Here is a 14,134-nt window from a genome sequence, read left to right on the forward strand (position 1 = left end):
ATTCTCATATTTTTTTTGAAGTCTTGCATCATATTTTATTGTAGAAAAAAATAAAACTTGAAACCTTCAGAAATGAACTCCTTCATATTTCCATCACCAAATAATTACCTCCTCCCTTGAAGCTACCAGGGGCCTTTCTCCCTTGGATGATTCCCCACTTGTCTTCTTTTTTTAATTTAATTTTTAATTGTTATGTTAATCACGATACATTACATCATTAGTTTTTAATGTAGTGTTCCATGATTCATTGTGTATAAAACCCAGGGCTCCATGCAATACGTGCTCTCTTTAATAACCATCACCAGGCTAACCCATCCTCCCAGCCCCCTCCCCTCTAGAACCCTCAGTTTGTTTGTCAGAGTCCATCGTCTCTCATGGTTCGTCTCCCTCTCCAATTCCCCCCCTTCATTCTTCCCCTCTTGCCATCTTCTTCATCCTCTTTTTTTTTTAAGATTTTATTTATTTATTTGAGAAAGAGAAAATGAGAGACAGAGAGCACAAGAGGGAAGAGGGTCAGAGGGAAAAGCAGACTCCCTGATGAGCAGCGAGCCTGATGTGGGACTCGATCCCTGGACTCCAGGATCCTAACCTGAGCCAAGGCAGTTGCTTAACAACTGAGCCACCCAGGCGCCCATCCTCTTTTTTTTTTTTTTTATTTTAACATATATTGTATTATTAGTTTCAGAGGTACAGATCTGTGATTCAACAGTCTTGCACAATCCACAGTGCTCTCCATAGCACGTATCCTTCCCAGTGTCTATCACCCAGCCACCCCATCCCTCCCACCCCCCTCCAATCCAGCAACCCTCAGTTTTTTCCTGAAATTAAGAATTCCTCCTATCAGTGAGGTCACATGATACATGACTTTCTCTGATTGACTTATTTTGCTCAGCATAACACCCTCCAGTTCCATCCATGTCGTTGCAAATGGCAAGATCTCATTCCTTTCGATGGCTGCATAATATTCCATTATATATATATATACCACCTCTTTCTTTATCCATTCATCTGTTGATGGACATCTTGGCTCATTTACAGTTTGCCTATTGTGGACATTGCTGCTATAAACATCAGGGTGCATGTACCCCTTCGGATCCCTACATTTGTATCGTGGGGGTAAATACTCCAGTAATGCAATTGCAGGATCGTATGCTAGTTCTATTTTTAACTTTTTGAGGAACCTCCATACTGTTTTCAAAGGGGCTGCACTAGCTTGCATTCCCACCAACAGTGTAGGAGGGTTCCCCTTTCTCTGAATCCCTGCCAACATCTGTCGTTTCCTGACTTGTTAATTTTAGCCATTCTCACTGGTATGAGGTGATATCTCATTGAGGTTTTGATTTGGATTTCCCTGATGCCGAGCGATGTTGAGCACTTTTTCATGTGTCTGTTGGCCATTTGGAAAAATGTCTGTTCATGTCTTCTGCCCATTTCTTGATTGAATCATTTGTTCTTTGGGTGTTGAGTTTGATAAGTTCTTTATAGATTTTGGATACTAGCCCTTTATCTGATATGTCATTTGCAAATATCTTCTCCCATTCTATCAGTTGTCTTTTGGTTTTGTGGACTGTTTCTTTTGCTGTGCGAAAGCTTTTTATCTTGATGAAGTCCCAATAGTTCATTTTTGCTCTTGCTTCCCTTGCCTTTGGTGATGTTTCTAGGAAGAAGTTGCTGTGGGTGAGTTCGGAGAGGGTGCTGCCTGTGTTCTCCTTTAGGATGTTGATGGAGTCCTGTCTCACTTTTAGGTCTTTCAACCATTTTGAGTCTATTTTTATGTGTGGTGTAAGGAAATGGTCATTCTTTCCTGCTTTGTGGAAGATTAGTTCACCATAGAGTTGAGGGTCCATTTCCGGGCTCTCTATTCTGTTCCATTGATCTGTGTGTCTGTTTTTGTGCCAGTACCATACTGTCTTGATGATGACAGCTTTGTAATAGAGCTGGAAGTCTGGAATTCTGATGCCGCCAGCTTTGCTTTCCTTTTTCAACATTCCTCTGGCTATTTGGGGTCTTTTCTGGCTCCATACAAATGTTAAGATTATTTGCTCCATTTCTCTGAAAAAAGTGGATGGTATCTTGATGGGGATTGCATTGAATGTGTAGATTGCTCTAGGTAGCATTGACATCTTCACAATATTTGTCCTTCCAATCCATGAGCATGGAACGTTTTTCCATTTCTTTGTGTCTTCCTCAATTTCTTTCATGAGTATTTTATAATATTCTGAGTACAGATCCTTTGCCTCTTTGGTTAGATTTATTCCTAGGTACCTTATGGATTTGGGTGCAGTTGTAAATGGGATCGACTCCTTAATTTCTTTTTCTCTTGTCTTGTTGGTGGTGTAAAGAATGCTACTGATTTCTGTGCATTGATTTTCTATCCTGCCACTTTACTGAATTCCTGTGCGCATTCTAGCAGTTTTGGGGTCGAGTCTTCTGGGTTTTCCACATAAAGTATCATATCATCTGCAAAGAGTGAGAGTTTGACTTCTTCTTTACATACTTGGATGCTTTTTATTTCTTTTTGTTGTCTGATTGCTGTGTCTAGGACTTCTAACACTATGGTGAATAGCAGTGGTGATAGTGGGCATCCCTGCCCTGTTCCTGGCCTTAGGGGGAAAGCTCTCAGATTTTCCCCATTGAGAATGATATTCGCTGTGGGTTTTTCATAGATGGCTTTTATGATATTGAATTATGTACCCTCTATCCCTATACTCTGAAGAGTTTTGATCAAGAAAACATGCTGTACTTTGTCAAATGCTTTTTCTGCATCTATTGAGAGGATCATATGGTTCTTTTCTTTCTTTGATTAATGTATTGTTCACGTTGATTGATTTGTGGATGTTGAACCAAACTTGCAGCCCAGGGATAAATCACACTTGGTCGTGGTGAATAATCCTTTTAATGTACTGTTGGATTCTATTGGCTAGTATTTTGGTGAGAATTTTTGCATCCATGTTCATCAGGGATATTGGTCTGTAGTTCTCCTTTTTGCTGGGGTCTTTGTCTGGTTTTGGGATCAAGGTAATGGTGGCCTCATAAAACGAGTTTGGAAGTTTTCCTTCCATTTCTGTCTTTTGGAACAGGTTCAGAAGAATAAGTATTAATTCTTCTTTAAATGTTTGGTAGAATTCCCCTGGGAAACCATCTGGCCCTGGGCTTTTGTTTTTTGGGAGATTTTTGATGACTCTGCTTCAATTTCCTTAGTGGTTGTAGGTCTGTTCAGGTTTTCTATTTCTTCCTGGTTCAGTTTTGGTATTTGATACATCTCTAGGAATGTATCCATTTCTTCCAGGTTGTCTAATTTGCTGGCATATAGTTGCTCATAATATGTTCTTATAATTGTTTGTATTTCTTTGGTGTTGGTTGTGATCTCTCCTCTTTCATTCATGATTTTGTTGATTTGGGTTATTTCTCTTTTCTTTTTGATAAGTCTGGCCAGGGTTTTATCAATCTTGTTTTCTTTCAAAGAAACAGCTCCTAGTTTCGTTGATCTGTTCTACTGTTCTTTTGGTTTCTATTTCATCCATTTCTGCTCTGATCTTTATTATTTCTCTTCTCCTGCTGGGTTTAGGCTTTAATTTGCTGTTTTTTCTCCAGCTCCTTTAGGTGTAGGGTTAGGTTGTGTATTTGAGACCTTTCTTGTTTCTTGAGAAAGGCTTGTATTGCTGTATACATTCTTCTTAGGACTGCCTTTGCTGCATTCCAAAGATTTTGAACAGTTGTGTTTTCATTTTCATTTGTTTCCAGGAATTTTTTTAATTCTTTTTTAATTTCCTGGTTGACCCATTCATTCTTTAGTAGGATGCTCTTTAACCTCCATGTATTTGAGCTCTTTCCGACTTTCCTCTTGTGATTGAGTTCTAGTTTCAAAGCATTGTGGTCTGAAAATATGCAAGGAATAATCCCAATCACTTGGGACTGGTTGAGACCTGATTTGTGACCTAGGGTGTGATCTATTCTGGAGAATGTTTCATGGGTTCTCAAGAAGAAAGTGTATTCTGTTGCTTTGGGATGGAATGTCTTGAATATATCTATGAAGTCCATTTGGTCCAGTGTGTCATTTAAAGTCTTTATTTCCTTGTTGATCTTTTGCTTAGATGATCTGTCCATTTCAGTCAGGGGAGTTGTTAAATCCCCCACTATTATTGTATTGTTGTCGATGTGTTTCTTTGCTTTTGTTTCTATGGCATAACTCTTCAGGGTTTTCCACTGAGAGTTGTTACTTTACTGAGACTCCTTCCCTTGACAGATATGTAACCACAACACCGAAACTGCAGAAAAATCCACACTGCTTTATGGAAGTCATCTCCTTATATCTTATTTTATTTTGTCATTTAAAATTTTTTTATTTAAAATCATTTCACATATAGTGTATTACTAGTTTCAGAGGTAGAGTTTAGTGATTCAACAGTTGTATATAACACCCAGTGCTCATTACATCAAGTGCCCTCCTTAATGCCCATCACCCAGTTACCCCATTCCCCCACAGACTTCCCCTCCAGGAACCTTCAGTTTGTTTCCTATCGTTAAGAATCTCTTATGGTTTAATCTCCTACTCTTCACATGTTTAGAAGCAATAAAAAGCTTTGAGGGTAGAATAAGCTATATGTTGAGGACCCTTGGACATTTAATTTTATTACTATAGTTATAAAGATCTTTCAACTTTGGCCTAATTTTATGTCCACCATCAAAGTCCTGCTTCACTAGCTCAGCATACAATTTTGACTTCTCACCCATAACCAGGTTTGCAAATGACGTCTGGGATAAAATAAACTGCTTATTTTCAGGTCACCAGAGCCTATAGGAGTTTCAGCTGAGATCCTGATATGTCCATTGTGGATCCTCTTAGGTGTGACATTTTTCTTCAGCACCGCAAAGCAGTGGTTAAATCTTCCTATCAAAGGTTTTTGCATTAATCTTTCAACTATAGTAGAACTAATGGAGGTTATAATAAATAAACTGCTCTTTAAGTAGGTTAGCTCTTATGAGAATTGAACACATCGTGTGTATGGATTGGATAGTGAATGTAAAAATTATGACTCCCCAGGAGTTTTTGGTTTGAGGAAAATATGGTGAAAAAATAAGATATTAGTTTCATAGTTTGACTTGACTTCATTTCACTTGAAATAAAAAGACATTTATGCAAAATAGGTTCTTGACCAATAAGTTAAATTTTAGTTTCTTATACACTTATACATATCTAGACTTACTAAAAATCAACAAAATGAACTGCACACCATGGTTAAATTTAAGGTATCTCTTTGGATAGTAGACAGCAATGCTGTCAATTTTTAAATATTTCATTGAAATGATTTTGTGATCTTAAATCTAGTTTTGTTTTCAATTTATGTTATGATCATATTTTCTACAATATATTTTAGACCATTTCAGAATTTCAAATATATTCATAAATTATTTTAAATTAATATAAGCTCAATATGACTAACCACACATTTTTTTTCAGGTGCAGAATTTGGTCCTGAAGAGTGTTATTCTCACCTTAATTCTAAGACTGATCAATCTGGGAACTGTGGCTCAGGTCCTTCAGGATACATACAGTGTAAAACTAAGTATGCTTTAATAAATCTATGTGAGAAACTCTATTTGTTGCTTTAAATTAGAAAATACCACCAGATAATTAAGCTTATGAGTAATTAGAATATTACTTGATTATGAAGTAAGACTATAAATTACAAATGTCTTTAATAGAATATTTTTACTGCTCTTTCTCAGATATTCACTTATCCCTTGTACCTTCCCACAGAGTGTTTAATTTATATAAGTACATTAAAAACAGTTAGGCAGACTGATCATTCTTATTTTGCATACTGTCATTTTAATTTTACAAAGGATGAGCATTCTTATAGTGATGAAATGACAATTCATGAATTTTTACTATCCAGTAAGTAAAGCACAGTGTTTAAGAACATATGCTCTATAGCCATACATCTTTGTTTCAAATCCTGATCCCACTGCTTACCTACTTGTGTGATATGTGCTTCATTTTCTAATATGTAAAATATGAATATTAATTCCACTAACACCATTGGGTGATGCCAATGTGGAATTTAGATACTCTATTGAGAGTATTTAGAGTGGGACTGACACATAGTATGCACTATATGAAAGTTAATTATTAAATATTATAATTAATATAAATATTAGAACTAGAATGTTACTAGTTATTAGAATGTTATTATAGTATTTTATTTTGATATGATTTCAAAATTGGTTCGATAGTAAAAGTAAACATTCTGTAAAACACTTGTAGTTTGCATGAATAGTACAGATTCCCCATATACCTTTACCCAGGTTTACCAATTGTTTACATTTTGCCCATTTGCTTTATCCTTCTGTTTTTTCCCAACTTTCCTGTCCTGTCTTCAAAATGATTTTCCCAAACCATTTGAAAGAATATTGAAAACTATCCTTCTTTACCCCTAAATAAATCATGTGTCTTTCCTGAGAATACAGATATTTTCTTACATAACTATATTGTAGCTATGAAACATGGTTAGTATTAAAACTTACTTTAATTGTCTCAGTGAAGTATTTAGAGTTATTTTGCCTTTTTCAGGAACAAACCCAGTCATATAATTGCATTTAGTCATAATGTATTTTTAAGCTTTAATCTAGAAAATTTTCTTTGTTTTAATTTTTTTCTTCATAGGTCTTTTTTTTAATGCTATGGAGTAATTGTTTTAAAAATTTCCCTCAATTTGGTTTTGATGGATATTTTTCATAATTAGATTCATATTAAGCATTTTGGCATGATTACCCACTGAAGTGATGTATACCTTAGTGAAATTTTAAAGGGTACATGGCATTTTTTCTCAATCTTGGATATTTTAGGTTAAATTATATTGAGACCATGGACACACTCTGTTCCTCTTCAAACTTTGACCCACTAGGTTTTAAAATCCATTGATGATTTCTAACTCCATTATTGACTCTGCCTGTAAGCTAGAAATGTACTGTAGGAAGTAGTCCCTTCATTATATTTGTTTGTTTACATGTTTATTTATATCAGTTCAGACTCAGCAATTGTTGTTTTATTCAATGGTATAGAATACATTACTGTTATTATTTATTCTGATTCTTTTTCAAATTGTCTCAGTTTTGGCTACTGAGAGTCTCTTATTTGGCCACAGTGTTTTTTTGAAAAGTATATATGACTCTGTAAGAACTTCCAAATTTTTCTAGCACAAAATGTTCTAGGCTCCTGTTATACTTTTCCTACCCCTACTCTGGATTCAGCTATTTATTCAAGTAGCCCATATACCTTTTAGTAGAGAATATTTAAAAAATAAATATCTGGGCACCAGGTGTGCTTATTTCCACTGTCATTAATTACCTCTAAGCCCTCTTAGTCAATAGACTAAGAACATACATGTACTATATGCACATACATGTATCACACAATTATATGTTCATGTATACCTCTGTATTTAAAACATGAACATAAAGTGATAATTTTATTTTGATTAAACACCACAAAGTGCATTTCAGTGCATTTATAAGTTGCCTTTTCATATGTTCCAGCTCAAAATACATATAAGTTGTTTCAAAATTGCTAAAATTGTGTTCACAAATTCCATATACTGACTAAAGAAAAACTTCTAGTTATCATGACTGTATTTTCCTTTAAATCATTGATAATTTTTATATTAGCTGCTATACAGTGCTTCTCTGCTAATTGCAATATTTAGGTCATTTTGACATTGGTATCTACTGATTTATTTGCTCCTTGACTATGTCACACTTTATTTTTATGATATGTTTAGCAATTATTTTGACTTTATGTTGGAGACAATGAATAATACGTAATGGAAACTTTGCATTCATTTATGCTTTCTGAAAGCTATAGAGTTTTGTTATGGAAGGGATTTAACATAGTTGGACTCATACTATAAACAATACCTCTCTGTGAGCAGCAGCTGAAATACTGTTTATTTCTTTATGCCTCTTAAGATGCTTCTTATGAACTCCCTGGAGTCTTCACTGCACATGCTCAGTTCAGTAGTCAGCCAGGATTTAGGATGAATTTTATGCACACTTTAATGCTGAGTAACTTTTAATTTCCAGTCACCGAATCGACATGAGGCCCATTTTTAGTTCTGCACTCTGATTATTCAAGCTAAGCTATTGAATGTTCCATATTGAATTAAAAAATTCTCAGTCCACAATACCTCATGATTTAGTTCCCATTCTTAAGGCTCTATTGTCGTATAATTCTTCCCTTTCTGGTTATATTCCATTGCCTTCTCTGTGTGTGTGTGTGTTTCAGATTAGAATTCTACCCTTACTGGAATCCACTTCAACCCACTCTTTGTAGAAATGATTTTAGATCAGGTTCTGTGTCAATGCCTTCCAGCCAAAAATCACAGGAACACACTTGTAGTTGAACAAGTTGGGTTTATTACATGTACCGATCAGTGGAATTATACTCTATGGGAAACTGTACAACATCTTGGTTCCAGAGTTTTAGAAACCTTTTATAGGATTTGGGTTTGCATTAAGTGGTTTTCAACAGGATTTTAGGAAGTGGATCTTTCTTTTGAATTGGATTAAGCTAAATAAAAATTTTATGACATAACATATACTATCAATAGATGCTCACATTATCCATCAGACATAATTTTCAAGATACCCATTTTGTTAAAATACTGCATATACCTTAAATAATGTAAATAGTGATAACTCTACAGTATATAATTCATTGACTTTTGTTAATCTCACTTTAGCTCTTGAAATCTTAATTTTTTAAGTTTTTATTTAAACTCTACTTAATATACAGTATATTAGTTTTAGGTATACAATTTAGTGATTCAACACTTTATACAACAACTGGTGCTCATCACAACAAGTGCACTCCTTAATCCCCATCACCTATTGAACCCATCTCCTTCTACCCACCTCCCCTCTGGTAACCATCGTTTGTTCTCTATAGTTAAGTTCTTGGTTTTTCTCTCTCTATTTTTTTCCGCTATGCTCATTTGCTTTGTTTCTTAATTTGCATATATGAATGAAATCATACAGTAATTGTTTTTCACTGATTGACTTATTTCACTTAGCCTAATACTCTAGCTTGATCTACATCATTGCAGATGGCAAGATTTCATTCTTTTTTATGGCTGAGTAATATTCCTTTATATATATATAGGCAAGGGGAACAAAAACAAAAATATATATATATTTATATATACACATATGCTAGCCATCTGTATGTATTCTTTGGAAAAGTGTCTATTCACGTCTTCTGCCTATTTTTTAACCGGATTATTTGTTTTTTGAGTGTTGAATTGTATCAGTCCTTTATGTGTTTTGGATACTAACCCTTTATTGGATATGTCATTTGCAAACATCTTCTCCATTATGAAGGTTGCCTTTAAGTTTTGTTGATGGTTTCCTTTGCTGTGCAGAAGCTTTTTATTTTGCTGAAGTCCCCATAATTTTTTTTTTTGCTTTTGTTCCCCTTGCCTCAGCAGACATATGCAGTTAGAAGTTGCTTGCCCAGTGTCAAAGAGGTTACTGCCTATTTTCTTCTCTAGGATTTTGATATTCCTGTCTCACATTTAGATTTTTCATCCATTTTGAATTTGTTTTTGTGTATTATGTAAGAGAGTGGTCCAGTTTCATTTTTCTGCATGTTGCTGTCCAGTTTTCCTAACACCATTCCTTAAAGAGACTGTCTTTTTCGCATTGGACATTCCTTCCTGCTTTGTTGAAGATTAATTGACCATTTAATTGTGGGTTCATTTCTGGGTTTTCTATTCTGTTCTGTTGATTTATGTATGTATTTTTGTGCCAGTACCATACTGTTTGGATTACTACAGCTTTGTAATATAACTTTAAGTCCAGAATTGTGATGCCTCCAGCTTTTGCTTTTCTCTTTTAAGTTTGCTTAGGCTATTCGGGGTCTTTTGTGATTCCATACAAATTTTAGAATTGTTTGTTCTAGTTCTGTGAAAAATGCTGGTGGTATTTTGAAAGGGATTGATTTGAATGTGTAGATTGCTTTGGGTAATATATACATTTTAACAATATTTGTTCTTCCAACCCATGAGCATGGAATGGTTTTCCATTTCTTTGTGTCATCTTCAATTTCTTTCATCAGTGTTCTAGCTTGCAGAGTACAGGTCTTTTACCTTTTTGGTTAGGTTTATTTTTATGTATCTAATTATTTCAAGTGCAATTGTAAATGGGATTGAATCTTTATTTTCTCTTTCTGCTGCTTCATTATTTTTGTATAGAAATGTGACAGATTTCTGTATATTGATTTTGTATCCTGTGATTTTACCTAATTTGGGTATTAGTACTATCAGTTTTTTGGAGTCTCAAGTCTTTTCTATACAGTATCATGTCATCTGCAAATAGTAAAAGTTTTATTTCTTCCTTGCTGATTTAGATGCCTTTTCTTTGTTTGTCTTCTTCTTTCTCTCTTTCTTCCTTTATTTTTCTTCTCTTCTCTTTTCTTTTCTTCTCTTTCCTCCTCCTTCTCTTTCTTTTTCTTTTTTTTGTCTTATTGCTGTGGCTAGACTTCCAGTACTATGTTAAATAACAGTGTTGAGAGTGGGCATCCCTGTCTTGTTCCTGACTGTGGTGAAGAAAAGCTCTAAGTTTTTCCCCCATTGAGAATGATATTAGCTGTGGTTTTTCATAAATGGCCTTGATTATGTTGAGGTTCCCTCTAATCCTACTTCTTTGAGGGTTTTTATCATGAATGGATGTTGTAGTTTGAGTATTTTTTTCCTGCATCTATTGAAATGATCATATGGTTCTTTTCCTTTCTTTTACTAATGTGGTGTTTTACATTGATTGATTTCTCACTTTCTGTAAATATTTGTGTAGAATTATTTTTTCTTTATTCATTTCATAGAATTTATCACTAGAGCCATGTGGCTTTGGGCTTTTCTTTGTAATTGGGGAGCACATTTAGATTCTAGCAAATTTAAAGTTTTCACTGGTGTTACTTCTCATCAGTCCTTCTCAGGTCCCTCTAGCATGTGCATGTAGCCTCTCTGTCAGCTAGGGATGTGATATAAGGAGAGTTTATCACTACCCTTTATGGAGCCATTATTTCCAGGATCACGCCTTTAATTTCTGTCTGATCTATCACTAACTCCAACTGGGATCTCAACCTTGGACTCACAGTACTTCTGGCTTTACAGTCTTTTCCTACCTTATTTGCTACTTTTATTCGAAGTGATGATGGGTGAGATTTTTTGTCCTCTTCACCAAATCTAGAACCACTCCTCTGACATTTAATTTAAAGGTTTTCATGGCCAGCCCTGTCCTGGTAAAATAACAGTATCAACTGATCTGGGACAGGGCATAGGAGCAGACTCAGCAAAAAAGACCACACCTCCCACTATTCTTACTTGATTTTATGGCAACTTTTCATAAATGATTCTCGCTTTTTTGTTTGTTTTGATCAGTTTTTATAGCCCTGAAATGGTGGTTTTGACAAATTTGCCCAGTTTTATATTTGTTTTGGGGGTAGATGATTTAAATATATCTTCTCTCTCTCATATAGATTTGTCAGCACAATGTTCTTGGTTCTGTCTAACTTATCACAAAATCTAGCACTGATCCATGATGATAAATACTGTCACCTAACTAGGAATAAAAAGGGACTTCCTCAATCTGATAAAGTTATATACATTTTGTACTTCGGCAAGCTTCCATCTAGGATAAGTTCCTTTCAGTGTGAAGAACTCGGTTTATATTTTCTTTAGTTCAGGACTGCTGGTGACAAATTTTCTTAAATATTGTCTGAAAATGCCATGTTTCAAGTTGAAAGATAGTTTCTCTGCATACAGAGTGGGAAGACAATTTGTTTCTTTTTTGAGTTTGTCATTCATTAATCTTCTGGTCATTGTTTTTCTTAGAAAGTCAATCTTAAATTTTATTATTCCTCTTGTTTTTAATGCTTTTTTTAATTCTCATTGCTTTTATAACTTTTTCTGTATTTTACAGCACTATCCTTATGATGTATCTTTCATGGTTCTATTTTAATACTTATTGTGTAGAATGTTTTTTGAATGTGGGTCTCAATGTCTTGTCTATTTGGAACCCATAATCCTGAGAGTAGGTATTATGTTTGAACAGTTGAAAAGAAAATCCAATGAGATTGGTAATTAGATGAACTTTACCAATTTTTAAAAATGGAATAAACTTGGAATTGCTTCTCTTTAAAAATCAAAAAAAGTGAAGGAATTATTACCAAAAAGTGATCAGGCTAACTGGGAAGTAGTTAAAATTATTAAAGTATTCAGTTATTTTTAACAATGCAGGCAAGGCCTTTATACTTTTTGTTATTTTACAGTAAATTGCATGCATCTTTTTGCAAGCCTTAAATGCTTTATCTAAATCTTTTTGCCTTATAAATGATATTCTTATATTTCTTTTTATTGAAGTCTAATGATTTCATTTATTCATAAATTATAGGGATCTGATGTGTGGAAAATTAATATGTCAATATAAAAATGAAAAAATAATTGAAATTCCAAATGCTACTGCTATTTATGCAAATATAAGTGGACACATCTGCGTTGCTTTGGATTTTCCACAAGGTTTTAGAAATGGCAAAATGATGTGGGTAAAAGAAGGAACTGTTTGTGGGGTTAATAAGGTATGTGGCCTTTTGTTAAATTCCTAATATTTATTTTATTTTATCCCTAATATTTTTAGTCTATTTACTCTATTTTCAAATGCATGTTTAATATTTTTCTCATAATTTAATTGCACATTTGATTTCAAAAATGAAAAAAGAAAACTATAAAAATAAGAAAAAAATTAATCTGCATTCACACACAGATTATTTTGCTATGAACATTTTATTGGCTATTTCATACTTTACTCATGGAAATTATGTATATTCATGGATTTGAGAATCATACTGTTTATTCTCTGTATTTTATTAACTTATCTCATATTACATAGATGGTACTAATGCCATAAATTATCTTTTCCTATAATTACTTTAAAATAGCTGTTAAAATAATATACACTCATTTTTGTGATGAAAATAATAAACACACTAAAGCAAAAATCTTTCAAAAGCACATACCTGAGATGTAACTACTCTCCATTTTCATGAATCTTCCAACAAACCTTTATTTATATACCCATATACACAAATATAGATACTTATTTTTTTTAAAGATTTATTTATTTATTTATTTGAGAGAGAGAATGAGATAGAGAGAGAGAACATGAGAGAGGGGAGGGTCAGAGGGAGAAGCAGACTCCCTGCCGATCAGGGAGCCTGATGCAGGACTCGATCCCGGGACTCCAGGATCATGACCTGAGCTGATGGCAGTGACTTAACCGACTGAGCCACCCAGGCGCCCTATAGATACTTATTATACTATATTTTATATATATATAATTCTTGAATTTTTATTGAAGTATTGTTGACATACAACATTACATTGCTTTCAGGTGTATAACCGTGATTTGGAAAACCTATACATTAAGCTATGCTCACAACAAGGGTAGCTACCATTTATCACCAACAGTTTCTCTCACTGTTCTTCACCCATTTGGCCATCTCCTCTCTACCCTGCTCTGGCAACCATCAGTTTGTTCTCTGTATTTATGGGGCTACTTCTGCTGTTTGTTTATTTATTTATTTTGTTTTTCAGATTCCTTAAATCAGTGAAATCATACAATATTTGTCTTTCTCTGCCTGACTTATTTCACTTAGCATAATACACTCTAGGTCCACTCATGTTGTCACAAATGGCAAGATCTCATTCTCTTTTATGGATGACTAATATTCTATTCTCTCTCCCTTTCTTTCTCTCTGTATATATATAATCTCACATTTTCTTTTTTTTTTAAAGATTTTATTTATTTATTTGAGAGATAGAAAGCATGAGAGGGAAGAGGGTCAGAGGGAGAAGCAGACTCCCTGCTGAGCAGGAAGCCCAATGCGGGACTCGATCCCGGGACTCCAGGATCATGACCTGAGCCGAAGGCAGTTGCTTAACCAACTGAGCCACCCAGGCACCCTCACATTTTCTTTATCTATTCATTCATCCATGGATAAACCCTAGAGTTGTTTCCACATCTTGACTATTATAGATAATGCTGCAATAAACATAGGGATGCATATATCTTTTTGAAATAA

The 14,134-nt window shown here is 34.3% G+C and overlaps 1 protein-coding gene across 1 annotated transcript in view; it reads left to right on the forward strand.

Annotated features, from left to right (window-relative positions):
- ADAM2 (ADAM metallopeptidase domain 2) overlaps positions 1 to 14,134 on the forward strand; it is a 178,714-nt gene that overhangs the window by 129,125 nt on the left and 35,455 nt on the right. Inside the window, exons 15-16 of the mRNA XM_088021406.1 lie at positions 5,462 to 5,567; positions 12,448 to 12,631. Coding sequence (XP_087877532.1) covers positions 5,462 to 5,567; positions 12,448 to 12,631 — 290 coding nt within the window. The remainder of the gene's footprint in view (positions 1 to 5,461; positions 5,568 to 12,447; positions 12,632 to 14,134) is intronic.

The sequence above is a fragment of the Eumetopias jubatus genome, unplaced genomic scaffold (genome assembly GCF_037043125.1).
Source record: "Eumetopias jubatus isolate StellerSeaLion01/CBP00866 unplaced genomic scaffold, mEumJub1_p1.0 scaffold_2, whole genome shotgun sequence".
Classification (NCBI taxonomy): Eukaryota; Metazoa; Chordata; class Mammalia; order Carnivora; family Otariidae; genus Eumetopias; species Eumetopias jubatus.